Genomic DNA, 19,608 nt, shown 5'->3' with positions numbered 1-19,608 from the left:
GCGCAATAGCAAATAAATAAATAATGATAATTCAGAATTTGTTGTCTTTAATGGAAGTCGGTTACAAAACTAAATAATATTTTTTTATTAAAAACTAGAAATATATGGAATTAAATTCCAGACTTTTGGACAAAATAATCGAAATAAAAACGGTAGAAACATTAAAAAGACATTGAAGTAAAACAAATATGTAAATAGACTTTAGATGTTTAAGACGAGAAGAAAATGTATGAAGGAAGTAACGGTGGATCTACGTTCGTTTCATCCTCGGGTCAGAACCAGCGGCACGTTTGCTCAACAGGACCCGGGCTCCTAATTGGGCCGGGCCTCTGATGAGAAGCGGGAAGAGACGTCATTACCCCCCCGACCCCTCGATACCGACACGATTAGCGGCGAAAGGGTCTTGATCTGATGCGTCACAGAATCTCTTCATCACTTATGCAGACCATACTCCTGTGTTCTTAAGAAAATAAACATAATTAGCTGCACCGGAGAAGAATGAACATCCCATAATTACAAGTAAACATGAGGCGGGGGGAGGAGGGAGAGGGATGGATGGAGGGAGGGATGGAGGGTATAAAACATTATTTTTTTCTTTCAAGGTTGATCAGAGACGTAATCTGTGGGTTTGAGCCTGAGAAGCAATTATTGTCTTTTCCCTCATGACTGAATTCAAATGCATGACGGTGACGACGACTGGTGAAGGTTTAGTGACACGTGGAAAAAAGAATCCGACAACTTGATGTTGACACACTCACACCGAAAACTTGACTATGGTGTTGTGATACTGTAGTAACAAGAATATATTTGTAGTATTGTCGAGTACATGACTCTGGTGTTGTGATAGTGTAGTAACAAGAATATATTTGTAGTATTGTCCAGTACTTGACTATGGTGGTTTGATAGTGTAGTAACAAGGATATATGTGTAGTATTGTCGAGTACTTTACTCGTGTTTTGATAGTGTAGTAACAAGGATATATGTGTAGTATTGGAGAGTACTTGACTCTGGTGTTTGATACTGTAGTAACAAGGATATATGTGTAGTATTGGAGAGTACTTGACTCTGGTGTTGTGATAGTGTAGTAACAAGTATATATGTGTAGTATTGTCCAGTACTTGACTCTGGTGTTGTGATAGTGTAGTAACAAGGATACTGTATATTTGTAGTATTGTCGAGTACTTGACTCTGGTGTTGTGATAGTGTCGTAACAAGTATATAAGTGTAGTATTGTCGAATAATTGACTATGGTGTTGTGATACTGTAGTAACAAGTATATATGTTCAGTATTGTCGAATACTTGACTCTGGTGTTGTAATAGTGTAGTAACAAGTATATATGTTCAGTATTGTCGAGTAATTGACTCTGGTGTTGTAGTATTTACAGACCACATGACTCTTGACGAAGTCGTAACTGCTTTCATTTTAAACCCAAAGTTGACTGTATCCTCTCGTCCTCAGTTATCGCCAGGAGTTTAGATGTTTTTTTTTATCGTTTCTTTAGCTGCGGAGGACGTAATGACTGCTGCATTCTAGCAGCTAGAGGTTTTATTGCAACACAAACATGAACAAATGCTGTGAATATATTAATAAAAAAACAAAAACAATAATACTACTACTACTAGAAGTTTTTATCGGAAATAATCCAGCGATGAGTTTTACAATACAGGGGAAACGATACGTTATATAGTGATACTGTAGGAACAAAGATATATGTGTAGTTTTTCATTTGTTTTCAAACCAAAATATGTCCAAACATTAGCTTTAAAAGCTGCTGGAGTCGCTGTATCCTCTCGTCCTCAGTGGTTGATGGGATTAAATTGTTCCTTTAGCTGCAGAGGATGTAATAACTGCTGCCAACTAGCGGCCCTAAGTGTAATTGCAACACAAAAATGAACAAACTATATTATCACTATATTTTCAGGTTAATAACGTACAGTGTGATCTCGTTTTTTTATACTTTTTTTTTTTATCCTGTGAAATAGAATCAAAATAGTATTTTGTAAAACCCAAGGGAGCCTGAAGGACTCGGAAGATCACAAGACCTTTGAGTTGTGTGTAAGTGTGTGTAAGTGTGTGTGTGTGTAAGTGTGTGTGCGGGACTGAGTCCAATTACAGTCTTGATGAAAACGTGGAAACATTATCTTTGAGCTCAAACGGAGCGTTTAACTGCAGCGCGACTGATTTAACGCTAGTGTGAGTCCAGTGTGACGGATGCTAACGTGTGTGTGTATGTGTGTGTGTGTTAATGTGCGTGTGTGTGTGTGGGTCAGTGCTGAAGAACGAGCTGCACAAAGTGGTCCAGTACAAGAAGACGGCCAGGAAGTGGAACGCCGGAGCCGCTCACGCCAACTTCCTGAAGGAGCTGAAGGTACGAGGTCTTGTGTGCGTCAAGAGCACGTGTCGTCGTTCACTCGTCGCGGTGTGTAACTGACGGAGCTCCCCCTGGTGGTGGCAGGTGGCGATCGACAAGTACGACACGGAGCTGGCGGCGCTGACGAAGACGTGCGAGGAGATGAAGAAGCTCTACTCTGCTGTGCTGGTAAGATTGGTGAACTAAACTTTATATTAGTTCTTTCTTGGTGAACTTTTGAAACTTGAAATCGTGAACTAAACTAGTTCATTTTAAGAATGGTGAACAGAACTTTATACCAGTTGATTTTTGGTGACTTTTGAAACTTAAATCGTGAACTGAACTAGTTCATTTTAAGAATGGTGAACTGAACTTTATACCAGTTGATTTTTGGTGAATTTTTTAACTTAAATCGTGAACTGAACTAGTTCATTTTAAGAATGGTGAACTGAACTTTATACTAGTTGATTTTTGGTGAATTTTGAAACTTAAATCGTGAACTGAACTAGTTCATTTTAAGAATGGTGAACTGAACTTTATACTAGTTGATTTTTGGTGAATTTTGAAACTTAAATCGTGAACTGAACTAGTACATTTTAAAAATGGTGGACAGAACTTTATACTAGTTGATTTTTGGTGAATTTTGAAACTTAAATCGTGAACTGAACTAGTTCATTTTAAAAATGGTGGACAGAACTTTATACTAGTTGATTTTTGGTGAACCTTTGAAACTTGACTCATGAACTGAACTAGTTCATTTTAAGAATAGTGAACATAACTTTATACTAGTTGATTTTTGGTGAACCTTTGAAACTTGAATCATGAACCGAACTAGTTCATTGTGTAATGGTGAAATGAACTTTGAATGTTGTGATAAACTCCAGACGCTCACAGACGTCGTTCGTAGACTCTTCAGATCAGACGAAGGATGTTCCTCTCAGACTCGAGGATCCATCTTCAGATCAGACGAAGGATGTTCCTCTCAGACTCGAGGATCCATCTTCAGATCAGATGAAGGATGTTCCTCTCAGACTCGAGGATCCATCTTCAGATCAGACGGAGGATGTTCCTCTCAGACTCGAGGATGCATCTTCAGATCAGACGAAGGATGTTCCTCAGACTCGAGGATCCATCTTCAGATCAGATGAAGGATGTTCCTCTCAGACTCGAGGATCCATCTTCAGATCAGACGGAGGATGTTCCTCTCAGACTCGAGGATGCATCTTCAGATCAGACGAAGGATGTTCCTCAGACTCGAGGATCCATCTTCAGATCAGATGAAGGATGTTCCTCAGACTCGAGGATCCATCTTCAGATCAGACGGAGGATGTTCCTCTCAGACTCGAGGATCCATCTTCAGATCAGACGAAGGATGTTCCTCTCAGACTCGAGGATCCATCTTCAGATCAGACGAAGGATGTTCCTCTCAGACTCGAGGATCCATCTTCAGATCAGATGAAGGATGTTCCTCTCAGACTCGAGGATCCATCTTCAGATCAGACGAAGGATGTTCCTCTCAGACTCGAGGATGCATCTTCAGATCAGACGAAGGAGGTTCCTCTCAGACTCGAGGATCCATCTTCAGATCAGACGAAGGATGTTCCTCTCAGACTCGAGGATCCATCTTCAGATCAGACGAAGGATGTTCCTCAGACTCGAGGATCCATCTTCAGATCAGACGGAGGATGTTCCTCTCAGACTCGAGGATGCATCTTCAGATCAGACGAAGGATGTTCCTCAGACTCGAGGATGCATCTTCAGATCAGACGAAGGATGTTCCTCTCAGACTCGAGGATGCCTCTTCAGATCAGACGAAGGATGTTCCTCTCAGACTCGAGGATGCATCTTCAGATCAGACGAAGGATGTTCCTCTCAGACTCGAGGATCCATCTTCAGATCAGACGAAGGATGTTCCTCAGACTCGAGGATCCATCTTCAGATCAGACGAAGGATGTTCCTCTCAGACTCGAGGATCCATCTTCAGATCAGACGAAGGATGTTCCTCTCAGACTCGAGGATCCATCTTCAGATCAGACGAAGGATGTTCCTCAGACTCGAGGATCCATCTTCAGATCAGACGGAGGATGTTCCTCTCAGACTCGAGGATGCATCTTCAGATCAGACGAAGGATGTTCCTCAGACTCGAGGATGCATCTTCAGATCAGACGAAGGATGTTCCTCTCAGACTCGAGGATGCCTCTTCAGATCAGACGAAGGATGTTCCTCTCAGACTCGAGGATCCATCTTCAGATCAGACGAAGGATGTTCCTCAGACTCGAGGATCCATCTTCAGATCAGACGAAGGATGTTCCTCAGACTCGAGGATCCATCTTCAGATCAGACGAAGGATGTTCCTCAGACTCGAGGATCCATCTTCAGATCAGACGAAGGATGTTCCTCAGACTCGAGGATCCATCTTCAGATCAGACGAAGGATGTTCCTCTCAGACTCGAGGATCCATCTTCAGATCAGACGAAGGATGTTCCTCAGACTCGAGGATCCATCTTCAGATCAGACGAAGGATGTTCCTCAGACTCGAGGATGCATCTTCAGATCAGACGAAGGATGTTCCTCTCAGACTCGAGGATCCATCTTCAGATCAGACGGAGGATGTTCCTCTCAGACTCGAGGATCCATCTTCAGATCAGACGGAGGATGTTCCTCTCAGACTCGAGGGCAGGAGCAACATTCATCAGAGGATGAATCCTCGTCTTCTTTTATCACATTGTCCACGAGGAGGACGAGTCGCTAACCTCGTTACTACAGCTTTATGGCGCCGCGGCTCCGTCCTGACAACTTAACAGGTGCTGCGTCTCTTTTATCGTCGGCCATTTTCTCCTCGTTTCCCTTCACGTGATCCATCATCGTCCACCAACAAAAACTTCATTTCATTTGTTTATTTTCTCCTGAACCTTTGCAAAAGTCTGGAAGCGTTTGACTCTCCTGGTGTTGAGGGGAATAATTTGTATTTAAGATCATATTTATTTTAAATTTCATATTTTATTTTTTATCATAGTTATTTTATGGTTAATGTTTCAATAAAGTGTATTAAATTAAATAATTCGATTTTTATAGTTTATATTTCCAATTAACACGCAAATATTCACAGCGTTTCATTCATTTTTGTGTTGCAATTAAACCTCCAGCCACTAAATGGCAGCAGTCATTACGTCCACCCACAGCTTAAGGAACAATGAAATTTGGCGTTGACTGAGGACGAGAGGATACAGTGATTCCAGCAGCTTTAAAAGCTGATGTTTGGACATATTTTGGATTGAAAACAAATGAAAGCAGTTACGACTTCGTCAAGAGTCATGTGGTCTGTAAATACTACAACACCAGAGTCAAGTACTCGACAATACAACACATATATACTTGTTACTACAGTATCACAGTATATCGTATGGTTGACCCTGTATCGTGACAAGTTATGTGTCGCCACCAGTTCATATTTTGGAAACTTGAATTATGAACTGAACTAGTTCATTCTAAAATGGTGAACTGACTTTGAACTAGTTCATTCTTGATGAACTTTTGAGACTGGAATTATGAACTGAACTGGTTAATTTAAAAAGGGTGAACTGCACTTTGAACTAGTTCATTCTTTATACATTTTTGAAACTGGAATCATGAACTGAACTAGTTCATTTTAAAATTGGGTTAACTGTACTTTGAACTAGTTCATTCTCTGTTGACTTTTGAAAATTGAATTATGAACTGAAGTAGTTCAATTTAAAAGGGTGAACTGTACTTTGAACTAGTTCATTCTCTGTGGACTTTTGAAAATTGAATTATGAACTGAAGTAGTTCATTTAAAAAGGGTGAACTGCACTTTGAACTAGTTCATTCTTGATGAACTTTTGACACTTGAATTATGAACTGAACTAGTGAACTTTCATAAACGGTGTAAACCATCTTGTTTTGACCACGTAGAGAAGCTTAAGTACCTGGTGCTGCAGGTCAAGGGCGTGGACGAGCTCCGCCGACGTCTGTCACCGCCTGTAACTAGAGGTTTGTGTCTTGGTTAGAAGCTGATGGGAACCAACACAGGTGTGTGTGTTTGTCGTACTTCCTGGTCCGGAGTGTGTAGACATCTTCGCCGGCATCCGCTCGGCTAATTATCCCACTTATCCGCCGCGACCTTGACTCCCGAGCGCCGTGACCTCCGTCCGACGGTTATTGAAGCTAATCCGGCGGACGTGCCGCGGGAGAGTCGGGGGTCGTTAAGACCGCCGGACTCTCACGATGGTGGTCACGTGCTAACGTTCTCTTGCGGTCGTTCGCAGGTGAAGTTCGGCGAGGCGGCGGAGCGGGAGTCGCAGGAGCTGTTCAGGTGCGTGCGGGACTTCGTGCAGGACTTCGGCCGAGCACGAGAGCGAGTGTGTTGACGTCCGAGCGCCGCGTCTTCCATGAAGACGTCGAGAGAACTTCGTGCCTCTCGATGTTGACGTGACGGGCGACAGGAAGTCACAAGGATCTACTTCCTGTCGACGGAAAAACACCAGCTTCGTTAGTCAAATCCTGTCATTATTTGCACATGGAAAAATACAAATAAATGACATTTAGTTACAATACAATGATTTTAATGTTAATTTCAATAATAAATAAATAAAAAAAGGTTTTTTTATTGTGTCCTGAATGACTTAAAAACTGCATTTGTCACGACATGGATCATAGAAAACTCGTAGCCCAGCAATGCATGCTGGGAAATTGGTGTCGACCCCTAGTGAGAGAATTAAAGCTACGAATTCAAGACGAAATAAAGTTTTAATTTGTGCCGTAAATGTGACATAATGTGGATAAAACCTGGTGTTTCAAACGCTCCAGACGAACTCCATCGACATCTAGTGGTGACTTAAGGTATGACATGTGGTTTCAAGACGAAATAAGTTTGTTCTTTTTTTTTAATGCCACATTTGTTCACGATTTCTTGATCGATAAAGACGTCGTCCTGAGAGAACTTTGTGCCGCTCGATGTTGACGTGACGGACGACAGGAAGTCACGGGGATCTACTTCCTGTCGACGGAAAAACACCAGCTTCTTTAGTCGTGTGTTTTTTAAATCATGTCATTATTTGCACATGGAAAAACACAAATAAATGACATTTAGTTAAATCTACAGAAAACACAATGATATTAACGTTAATGTAATAAATATTAAATAAATAAAAAGCGTTTTATTGTGTGTCCATGCATCTTTTAATGAGTAAAAAAAATGGTGTTGCAATCATTAACTAATACAATATGACTTAAAAACTGCATTTGTCACGACATGGATCATAGAAAACTCGTAGCCCAGCAATGCATGCTGGGAAATTGGTGTCGACCCCTAGTGAGAGAATTAAAGCTACGAATTCAAGACGAAATAAAGTTTTAATTTGTGCCGTAAATGTGACATAATGTGGATAAAACCTGGTGTTTCAAACGCTCCAGACGAACTCCATCGACATCTAGTGGTGACTTAAGGTATGACATGTGGTTTCAAGACGAAATAAGTTTGTTGTTTTTTTTTAATGCCACATTTGTTCACGATTTCTTGATCGATAAAGACGTCGTCCTGAGAGAACTTTGTGCCGCTCGATGTTGACGTGACGGACGACAGGAAGTCACGGGGATCTACTTCCTGTCGACGGAAAAACACCAGCTTCGTTAGTCGTGCGTTTACAAATCATGTCATTATTTGCACATGGAAAAATACAAATAAATGAGATTTAGTTAAATCTACAGAAAACACAATGATATTAACGTTAATGTAATAAATATTAAATAAATAAAAAGCGTTTTATTGTGTGTCCATGCATCTTTTAATGAGTAAAAAAAATGGTGTTGCAATCATTAACTAATACAATATGACTTAAAAACTGCATTTGTCACGACATGGATCATAGAAAACTCGTAGCCCAGCAATGCATGCTGGGAAAATGGTGTCGACCCCTAGTGAGAGAATTAAAGCTACGAATTCAAGACGAAATAAAGTTTTAATTTGTGCCGTAAATGTGACATAATGTGGATAAAACCTGGTGTTTCAAACGCTCCAGACGAACTCCATCGACATCTAGTGGTGACTTAAGGTATGACATGTGGTTTCAAGACGAAATAAGTTTGTTGTTTTTTTTAATTCCACATTTGTTCACGATTTCTTGATTGATAAAGACGTCGTCCTGAGAGAACTTTGTGCCGCTCGATGTTGACGTGACGGACGACAGGAAGTCACGGGGATCTACTTCCTGTCGACGGAAAAACACCAGCTTCGTTAGTCGTGCGTTTTCAAATCATGTCATTATTTGCACATGGAAAAATACAAATAAATGACATTTAGTTAAATCTACAGAAAACACAATGATATTAACGTTAATGTAATAAATATTAAATAAATAAAAAGCTTTTTATTGTGTGTCCATGCATCTTTTAATGAGTAAAAAAAATGGTGTTGCAATCATTAACTAATACAATATGACTTAGAAACTGCATTTGTCACGACATGGATCATAGAAAACTCGTAGCCCAGCAATGCATGCTGGGAAAATGGTGTCGACCCCTAGTGAGAGAATTAAAGCTACGAATTCAAGACGAAATAAAGTTTTAATTTGTGCCGTAAATATGACATAATGTGGATAAAACCTGTGCTGTGTCTCAAATCGCATACTAGCGTACTAAAAGTTAGTATTTTTAGTAAGTTAGTGTGTCTCAATTCTTAGTATGCGAAATTTAGTGCGCCATGCATACTAAATTGGCATACTAACACGCCCACAAAACTAGCATGGTTCGATGGACACTAACCATACTAAACAGCTGCCATTTTAGTGACGTTTTAAACGGAAGTTACGTCATATATAAATGCATATATATGCATATACTTAAATGTGTATTTTCAGCAGCAGTAGGAGGATAAACACGTCTTCGCTGCTGATACCAGCTTAAATATCTCGCGATTATTAAGATTCTCATATTTTTTCTTTATTTCTTTTTCCAAAGTTGCAATACGTGCTGCCAGCAGGTGTCGGCGATAGCGTTCAAACAGCTGCTTGAAACATCGTTAAATAGAAGTAGAAGAAGAAGCTGTCATGTGATTTCCGGTTAGTGTGTAGCAGCAGGGTTTGATTTGAGACATACTATCTGCGGAGAATTTGCGTACTAGTTAGTATGCATACTAAACTGATGCATACTAACTTCTAGCATACTAAGATTAGTATGCGATTTGAGACACAGCACAGGTGTTTCAAACGCTCCAGACGAACTCCATCGACATCTAGTGGTGACTTAAGGTATGAGATGTGGTTTCAAGACGAAATAAGTTTGTTCTTTTTTTTTAATGCCACATTTGTTCACGATTTCTTGATCGATAAAGACGTCGTCCTGAGAGAACTTTGTGCCGCTCGATGTTGACGTGACGGACGACAGGAAGTCACGGGGATCTACTTCCTGTCGACGGAAAAACACCAGCTTCTTTAGTCGTGCGTTTTTTAAATCATGTCATTATTTGCACATGGAAAAACACAAATAAATGACATTTAGTTAAATCTACAGAAAACACAATGATATTAACGTTAATGTAATAAATATTAAATAAATAAAAAGCGTTTTATTGTGTGTCCATGCATCTTTTAATGAGTAAAAAAAATGGTGTTGCAATCATTAACTAATACAATATGACTTAAAAACTGCATTTGTCACGACATGGATCATAGAAAACTCGTAGCCCAGCAATGCATGCTGGGAAAATGGTGTCGACCCCTAGTGAGAGAATTAAAGCTACGAATTCAAGACGAAATAAAGTTTTAATTTGTGCCGTAAATGTGACATAATGTGGATAAAACCTGGTGTTTCAAACGCTCCAGACGAACTCCATCGACATCTAGTGGTGACTTAAGGTATGAGATGTGGTTTCAAGACGAAATAAGTTTGTTCTTTTTTTTTAATGCCACATTTGTTCACGATTTCTTGATCGATAAAGACGTCGTCCTGAGAGAACTTTGTGCCGCTCGATGTTGACGTGACGGACGACAGGAAGTCACGGGGATCTACTTCCTGTCGACGGAAAAACACCAGCTTCTTTAGTCGTGTGTTTTTTAAATCATGTCATTATTTGCACATGGAAAAATACAAATAAATGACATTTAGTTAAATCTACAGAAAACACAATGATATTAACATTAATGTAATAAATATTAAATAAATAAAAAGCGTTTTATTGTGTGTCCATGCATCTTTTAATGAGTAAAAAAAATGGTGTTGCTATCATTAACTAATACAATATGACTTAAAAACTGCATTTGTCACGACATGGATCATAGAAAACTCGTAGCCCAGCAATGCATGCTGGGAAAATGGTGTCGACCCCTAGTGAGAGAATTAAAGCTACGAATTCAAGATTAAATTAAGTTTTAATTTGTGCCGCAATTGTGACATAATATGGATAAAACCTGGTGTTTCAAATGCTCTAGAGAAACTCCATCGACATCTAGTGGTGACTTAAGGTATGAGATGTGGTTTCAAGACGAAATAAAAGTCGTTTTTTCTAAGAAAATGCAACATTTGTTGACGATTTCTTGATCGATCGGTGATCACGTGACGTCGCCTACGGACAATTACGCGCGAGTCTTCCACTCGTTGTTCGTGCGTAAAGTGCGCGCGCTCGTCAGACGCTGAGAGGAGCGCGCAGGGTGATGGACCGAACCTCCACTGGTCCGGATCACAGGAGCATGAGCGCAGGACAGTGACGAGGTTCGGGTGGGCTCGGCTCGTCAAGCATGGTCTCCGCTCTGGTGCTGGTCCTGGTCGGGCTGCTGCGGGTCGCGGCTCAGAACGACACGGAGCCCCTGGTGCTGGAGGGCAAGTGTCTGGTGGTCTGCGACTCGAACCCGACCAGCGACTGGAGAGCGTCCTCGTCGCCGCTCGGCATCTCCGTGCGCGCCGCCAACTCCAAGGTGGCGTTTTCCGCCGTGCGCGGCAACAACCACGAGCCCTCGGAGATGAGCAACAAGACCCGGATCATCTACTTCGACCAGGTACCGAACCCAGTCTGCAACACGTTCGCGGACGATTCGTTCACGTGCACGCGCGGCAGCAGGGTTCGAGTTAGTGTTACTTACAGTAAAAGTGCAGCCCTCGGGCCACATGTGGCCGTTTGGCTGAATTACTGAGGACCTCTTGTGGACAAATGTTTCAACAGCTAATGCTTTTACTTTGTATTCATTTTATGATCTTTATATTTATTTTTAATTTCGTATTTTTGTTTTCATAGTTCTTTTATAGTTAATGTTTCAATAAAGTGTGTATTAAATAAATCGATTTTTATAGTTTATATTTCCAATTAACACGCAAATATTCACAGCGTTTCATTCATTTCTGTGTTGCAATTAAACCTCCAGCCACTAGATGGCAGAAGTTATTACGTCCACCCACAGCTTCTTGTAGACAAATGTTTCTACAGCTAATGCTTTTACTTTGTATTCATTTTTATTAATAATTACTAGTTTAACTCTAAATGTAAGTCAAGTTTTTTTAAATTTAGAACTTTTCCCCCTTTTCCTTGCGAGTGTTTATTTGCCTTAATAATTTCGCTGAATTTATTTTTAAATACTATTTTTATTTCTTTGATTATATTAATTTTGTATTTATATTTTTTAATTTTAATTTGCTTATTGTATAAAAAAAAAAAACTACTTTATTAACTTATAAATAAATTGTATTTTTGTTGGGCTTAAAATATTTTGAGTGCTTTTATTTTAAAATAAAAAATAAAATAGTATTTAAAAATAAATGAACTCAAATTTTTTTTAAGGCCAATAAATACTCAAATATAATACAAAAATAAAAAAAAGTCTACAATAAAAATAAACCTTTAATTTAATTTGTATTTTACTTGTGATTCAAGTATTTTTCCCACATATTTTGTCATTCCTGTCTTCCTTCCTTGACGGCCCCTAAAACACTCACGCTATAGAAATATATGTTTCGAGTCATGACAACCTGACAGTTACAATAAAAGCAGCATTAATAGACGTTCGTGCAACAGAGCGCCCCCTGGTGGACACCCATGTATAATACACTCGCAGCACCTCACAGTCACCAGACTTCGAGTCAACTACGAGTGACGGACAAACACATCTTCAAAATTAAATTGTTCCACTACATCAGAAACTTATAATCTATGAATTACTGTTTCAAATACCTACAGTAGCATTAGTCTGGCGCCCTCTAGTGGACGAACACGTGCTGCGATACCTTGCTAGCATCTGAACACTTGGATAAAACAAAACTTATTGCGTTTTACATCATTTAACTTACTTTTATAGGTCCACTGAAAATAAATGTACCCAAATTATGCAATAATATTTGTGTAGTACTCGCATGTTACTAAGTTTTTGTTTACCACTTCACGTCATTTCATTTTTTTTCAAATGTGTTTTACAGTCACCAATTTAAGTTTGACATTAAGAATTATTGCTTACATCTACTGAAGTATTACTGTGAGGATCTGCAGCAGGTCAAAGGTCACATCATGTGGGTGGGCGGAGCTCCCGAAAGATATAGCTTATGACGTCACGATCTGCTGATACAGCAAGTTAAATCCATTTCTTTAAGGTCATTAAACCACTGGTACATTAAGATCTGCTCACATCTCATCTGTTCGACCGTCACACCGCGGCGTGATAATGGGGAGCGAGCGCCAGGATTAAGTTCCACTTCGCGCTCAGGTGTTTGGATAATGAGCCGCTGGATGTTAAGATAAGACTGAGCCGGTTTAAGAGCCGTGAAGGACTCGTGACGTCCTGGTTTGATAACTTCAAACCCTGCAGTTCCATGATTTAAAGTCAAAGTACTTCCTCTGACGTCGACGGACGACAAGCTCGTCCTGGCATTAAAGCCGCACTAGGTAACATTCATGATGTTAATTATATCGTTAATTCTTCGATTAATGGCTCAACATTTGTCGGAACAACAACCAGCAAAAGTCAGAATCTTTATGAAGCTTCGACGGTTTCTTCTCCCTCACAGGTTCTGGTCAACATCGGGAACTACTTCACGTTCGAATCCGTGTTTCTGTCTCCGAGGAAAGGGATCTACAGTTTCAACTTCCACGTCATCAAAGTTTACCAGAGTCAAACCATCCAGGTGAAGTCTCTCCCTCCAACATCTCGACTCGTTGAGGTCCTAAAATGATTTCTTCTTCCACCAGGTGAACCTGATGCTGAACGGGAAACCCGTCATCTCGGCCTTCGCCGGAGACAAAGACGTGACCCGCGAGGCGGCGACCAACGGGGTTCTTCTGTACCTGGACAAAGAGGACAAAGTCTACCTGAAGCTGGAGAAGGGGAACCTGGTGGGCGGATGGCAGTACTCCACCTTCTCCGGCTTCCTGGTGTTCCCGCTGTGAAGAGACCATCGTTTCCGTGTCGTCGTCATCATCAAAGCATCGGTGCAGCATCAGGACCGACTCAACAGGAATATTCCTTGTTGCCTCCAGACTCATGTGACCTCACAGTGACTTTTGACTTTACTGTGACTTTGTCACTACTCTTGTCATGACTTCACTGCGACTTCGTCGTGACTTCACTGCGACTTCGTGACTTCACTGCAACTTCGTGACTTGTGACTTCACTGCAACTTCATTGTGACTTTACTGCGACTTTGTCATGACTTCACTGCAACTTCGTGACTTCACTGCAACTTCGTGACTTGTGACTTCACTGCAACTTCATTGTGACTTTACTGCGACTTTGTCATGACTTCACTGCAACTTCCTGACTTGTGACTTCACTGCAACTTCATTGTGACTTTACAGCAGTGTTTCTCAAATAGGGGGGGGGGGGGCGCGGAGCGATGCCAGGGGGGGCGCGAGTGACCCTGGGGAACATGCTTTTTTTTTTACGTGTCGTATAAGAATAAAGTGTAATTGCGCATCCACTAAGGTAGGTGGCAGTGGCGCTCTCTTTGTCAGTGTACGCAGGGAGTGGGTCTTTTTGCACCGAAGAAGAGCCCGTAGCACAGAGCAGAGCAGTGCTGTGTCTCAAATCGCATACTAATCTTAGTATGCTAGAAGTTAGTATGCATCAGTTTAGTATGCATACTAACTAGTACGCAAATTCTCCGCAGATAGTATGTCTCAAATCAAACCCTGAAGCTACACACTAACCGGAAATCACATGACAGCTTCTTCTTCTACTTCTATTTAACGATGTTTCAAGCAGCTGTTTGAACGCTATCGCCGCCACCTGCTGGCAGCACGTATTGCAACTTTGGAAATAGAAATAAAGAAAAAATATGAGAATCTAAATAATCGCGAGATATTTAAGCTGGTATCAGCAGCGAAGACGTGTTTATCCTCCTACTGCTGCTGAAAATACACATTTAAGTATATGCATATATATGCATTTATATATGACGTAACTTCCGTTTAAAACGTCATTAAAATGGCGGCTGTTTAGTATGGTTAGTGTCCATCGAACCATGCTAGTTTTGTGGGCGTGTTAGTACGCCAATTTAGTATGCATGGCGCACTAAATTTCGCATACTAAGAATTGAGACACACTAACGTACTAAAAATACTAACTTTTAGTACGCTAGTATGCGATTTGAGACACAGCACAGGAGTGTGTGGAGTAAACGAACCGTGGAAGTGCAGTGAATAGCATGGATAAGTATCTAACGGGGAGGAAAAGAGTAGCGGACAAAGACGGAGATACCGAGGCAAGTGTCCCGAAAGCCAAGACGAGGAAGTATGACGAGGCGTATGTAGCGCTTGGATTCACCGTTAATACGGTGGGAGAAGAGGAAAGACCGGTCTGTTTGCTGTGTCTGAAAACATTGGCAGCGGACGGCATGAAGCCATGTAAATTAAGGCGCCACCTTCATACTACACACCCCAATCACGCTGATAAGCCGCTTGAGTATCATCAACAGTCGTCCCGTTTTTTGAGTGCTACTTCAGTAAACCAGCGAGCACTGTTAGCGTCATATAAGGTGGCGTCGAAAAGCTGTGCTCTGCAAAACGTGCTCATTGTAGCCATTAAGCTTCCTCACTTCCTCATTTTGATAAAAGAAACAAATCAGCACACATTGTCTTATTCATTTTCGGTTTTTAAGAGTTTTATATTTTATGCTCCTGAGTTGATGTTGCTGATCAATTACAATGTATAAGTATTCAGTATGATAGTGTTTTATATATTGCTGGTTCAAATTGTTTTATATATTGTGCTCCTGAGTTAATGTTGCTGGTCAATTTCATTTCATTATTATTTATGGATAAGTTTCTTTCAGTATCCAATGCTCAGAAAATGTTTTCACTAAATTTATGCTCTTTAGGTTTTTTCTACTGTGTTAACAAAGTAATTATTTGTTAAATTGATCCATATTTCTTTATTTAGTCTTCTTTAATGTTAATAAGAATATAATGTTATGCACAGGTGCAATTTTATTGACAAATGATATTATTTCCGGTGGCAGCGTATATTTGTATATTTGGGGGGGGCGCGAAATTTTTACTTCTTCTTAGGGGGGGCCTAACAGCAAATAATTGAGAAGCACTGCTTTACAGCGACTTTGTCGTGACTTCACTGCAACTTCATTGTGACTTTACAGCAACTTTGTCATGACTTCACTGCAACTTCGTGACTTGTGACTTCACTGCAACTTCATTGTGACTTTACTGCAACTTCATTGTGACTTTGTCGTGACTTCACTGCAACTTCATTGTGACTTTGTCGTGACTTCACTGCAACTTCATTGTGACTTTGTCTTGACTTCACTGCAACTTCACTGCAACTTCATTGTGACTTTGTCGTGACTTCACTGCAACTTCATTGTGACTTTGTCGTGACTTCACTGCAACTTCATTGTGACTTTGTCGTGACTTCACTGCAACTTCACTGCAACTTCATTGTGACTTCACTGCAACTTCATTGTGACTTTGTCGTGACTTCACTGCAACTTCATTGTGACTTTGTCGTGACTTCACTGCAACTTCATTGTGACTTTGTCGTGACTTCACTGCAACTTCATCGTGACTTCACTGCAACTTCATTGTGACTTTGTCGTGACTTCACTGCAACTTCACTGCAACTTCATTGTGACTTTGTCGTGACTTCACTGCAACTTCATTGTGACTTTGTCGTGACTTCACTGCAACTTCATTGTGACTTTGTCGTGACTTCACTGCAACTTCATTGTAACTTTGTCGTGACTTCACTGCAACTTCATTGTGACTTTGTCGTGACTTCACTGCAACTTCACTGCAACTTCATTGTGACTTTGTCGTGACTTCACTGCAACTTCATTGTGACTTTGTCGTGACTTCACTGCAACTTCATTGTGACTTTGTCGTGACTTCACTGCAACTTCATTGTGACTTTGTCGTGACTTCACTGCAACTTCATCGTGACTTCACTGCAACTTCATTGTGACTTTACAGCGACTTTGTCATGACTTCACTGCAACTTCATGACTTGTGACTTCACTGCAACTTCATTGTGACTTTACTGCGACTTTGTCATGACTTCACTGCAACTTCATCGTGACTTCACTGCAACTTTTGACTTCATTGTGAATTCACCGCGACTGTGTCACAACCTCACTGTGACTTGGTCACGACTTCTGGACGTCGCTGCTCGTGTTCTCGTCCCGACGACGTTCGTAAACGTGAAAATGACGTCGAGTTTGTTCCTCGAAAAAACCCGGAAGCTCGACTCAAAGTCTGGATGAAGAGAACAAACCGAGTTTTAATGAAACTACAAAAATCATCTTCATAGGATCCAAAAACTATTTTCCAATCAAGATTTATAATTTATTCATATTTGTAAATAAAGTTTTAATCATTTCTTCACTTTAATTATCACTTTCAGTCTTTCAATGTCACCGAGTTGACTTGTTGATTTTATCATTCAGCATTTTTCAAAATAAGAGAACAAGAAGTTTAATTTTATTTTTTAATACCATAGATCTAATAAACGTTTATAAATGAATGTAGTCTTTACCAACATTTGTTTAGTGTTTTCTTCCAAAGGCTTTAAAAAAAATGATTGAACATTTATTTATATTTATATTTACAAGGAATTATAAACTGGACTTTATTTTTATCATGCGTTATATTTAATAAATATTTAATTTTAAATCTTTTTCACGTTGAATTTCTATTTAATAATTGTGTCAATGTCCAATGAAATAGTTTTATGTTTATATGCGTTTGTTTTGAATATTTTGTTCATACTTGTGTTATTTAATTTGAGTTGTTTTGACGAACGTCGAGTGAACTTCACGCTAGAATTCTGTCGTCTTTGATGTCAAACGTGTTCAACCAACGTTTCCTTTCATCACAGATGAACGTGGTCGTAATGTTACGGTCAGAGTTCAAAAAACAACCTTTCAAAAGTGTATTCAGACGGTGTAGAGTTCTGACCGAACGATAAGACGATCACAAAAGTTCCACTGCCTCACGTTTGGTGTCCATCTTTACTGCAACCTCTCTGTGTGTTCCTGCGTCAGAGTGTAAATACTCAGTCAAGATGGAGGTTGACTTGTAAAACCATCGACTATAAATAAAGATGGATCCATTTCCCAGTGTCTGCTTCTGAGTGACAACACAATCATGGTCGCACAACATTATCGTGTCAAAGTTTTCACGACTGAAAGTTAACCTTCTGTCAATAATGTTTGAGTAAATTATTAGTTGAAACTAAAAAAAATATTATTTTTTAAAAAGACTAAAACATACAAAAATGAAGACAAAATTCAGCGCTAGCCCGATGCAGTTTGATGGTAAACCTGCACATATATGATTACATTATGGAATTTTACAAGACAAAATAAAAACTAATAAAAGTGCAATCAATGGCGCAACGCCAGCTTGGTGCAACACCAGCACATACAACACTAGCCGAATGCGGTACTAGCCAGATGCAACACTAGCTCGGTGCAACACTAGCTCGGTGCAACGCTAGCGCCGTGCAGCGATAGCCCCTTGCAACGCTAGCACCGTACAGCGATAGCCCCGTGCAACACCAGCAGATACGACACTAGCAGTATGCAGCACTAGCCAGATGCAACGCTAGCCCGGTGCAACGCTAGCCCGGTGCAACGCTAGCCCGGTGCAACGCTAGCCCGGTGCAACGCTAGCGCCGTGCAGCAATAGCCCCTTGCAACGCTAGCGCCGTGCAGCGATAGCCCCGTGCAACACCAGCAGATACGACAATAGCAGTATGCGGTACTAGCCAGATGCAACGCAAGCCCGGTGCAACGCTAGCCCCGTGCAGCGATAGCCCCTTGCAGCGCTAGCGCCGTGCAGCGATAGCCCCTTGCAGCGCTAGCGCCGTGCAGCGATAGCCCCGTGCAACACCAGCAGATACGACACTAGCAGTATGCGGTACTAGCCAGATTCAACGCTAGCCCGGTGCAACGCTAGCCCTGTGCAACGCTAGCGCCGTGCAGCGATAGCCCGTGCAACGCTAGCGCCGTGCAGCGATAGCCCCGTGCAACGCTAGCTCCATGCAACGGTAGCCCGTGCAGCGCTAGCCCCGTGCAGCGCTAGCCCCTTGCAGCGCTAGCCCCGTGCAGCGCTAGCTCCGTGCAGCGCCAGCCCCTTGCAACGCTAGCTCCGTGCAGCGCCCATTATGGAATTTTACAAGGAAGGAGAGGTCTAGCTAGTAATGTTTCTAGTACGGTCATAAGTGTGAGACTCAAACCAGGTGACAAATGGCAAAATAAGTCTGTAAAGACTAACATTTAAAGATTAGAGGCCTTGCTCTTATCTATACTATCAAGAGTGAATTTAGAAGAAACAAAATCAGGCCTCGATGAAAGACGTGTCGTCACATCAACTTCCTCCATGAACTGTTCTGACCCAGAATCCTCTTCAGACAAGAACTTCACTTGTTTCTGTGTACCAGACAAGCTCAGGGAAGAAAAGACTGAACACGAACTCCATCAAAGTTCTGTGATCTTGAGATATTTAAGGAGAGAGAAACTGCAGCAGAGACGGAGGATTTAAAGATCCCTGGAGTCGCTAAAACCACCAAGTTGAATTTCCAGACTTAATTCCGACCTTTATTCTGGCATTTCCAGAGACAATATGGAGGTGAGATTGAATATATCGTCTCTAATCAGCTGCACGGAGATTGTTTCCAGCTCCTGGCGTGAGATATGCACAGACCTGCTCGCTCTGATTGGATCCAGAGGGACGACGACCTGAATTATTACTCAGAGCTAAAATAACACAACAGCAGATGAAACAGTCCAGCGTCAGTGTCGCTCGTCAACGAT

At 41.0% G+C, this 19,608-nt stretch overlaps 2 protein-coding genes across 2 annotated transcripts in view; both read left to right on the top strand.

The window, feature by feature from the left end:
- Window positions 1-7,323, top strand: part of LOC148059110 (uncharacterized) — a 35,503-nt gene extending 28,180 nt beyond the window's left edge. Inside the window, exons 15-17 of the mRNA XM_087781510.1 lie at window positions 2,273-2,370; window positions 2,458-2,541; window positions 6,639-7,323. Of these exons, the coding sequence (XP_087637636.1) occupies window positions 2,273-2,370; window positions 2,458-2,541; window positions 6,639-6,740 (284 nt within the window). The 3' untranslated portion in view covers window positions 6,741-7,323. The remainder of the gene's footprint in view (window positions 1-2,272; window positions 2,371-2,457; window positions 2,542-6,638) is intronic.
- A 3,755-nt stretch (window positions 7,324-11,078) lies between these two features.
- Window positions 11,079-13,934, top strand: cbln4 (cerebellin 4 precursor). The gene is made up of 3 exons (XM_087781260.1): window positions 11,079-11,360; window positions 13,354-13,470; window positions 13,535-13,934. Exons 1-3 carry the CDS (start codon window positions 11,103-11,105, stop codon window positions 13,730-13,732), a joined length of 573 nt encoding a protein of 190 aa, XP_087637386.1. The 5' UTR covers window positions 11,079-11,102; the 3' UTR covers window positions 13,733-13,934.
- Window positions 13,935-19,608: the final 5,674 nt, after the last annotated feature.

This window comes from Callionymus lyra, chromosome 19 (assembly GCF_982586985.1).
Source record: "Callionymus lyra chromosome 19, fCalLyr1.hap1.1, whole genome shotgun sequence".
Lineage (NCBI taxonomy): Eukaryota > Metazoa > Chordata > Actinopteri > Syngnathiformes > Callionymidae > Callionymus > Callionymus lyra.
Note: the sequence above shows the minus strand (reverse complement) of the source record. Positions and strands in the feature narration are given on the sequence as shown.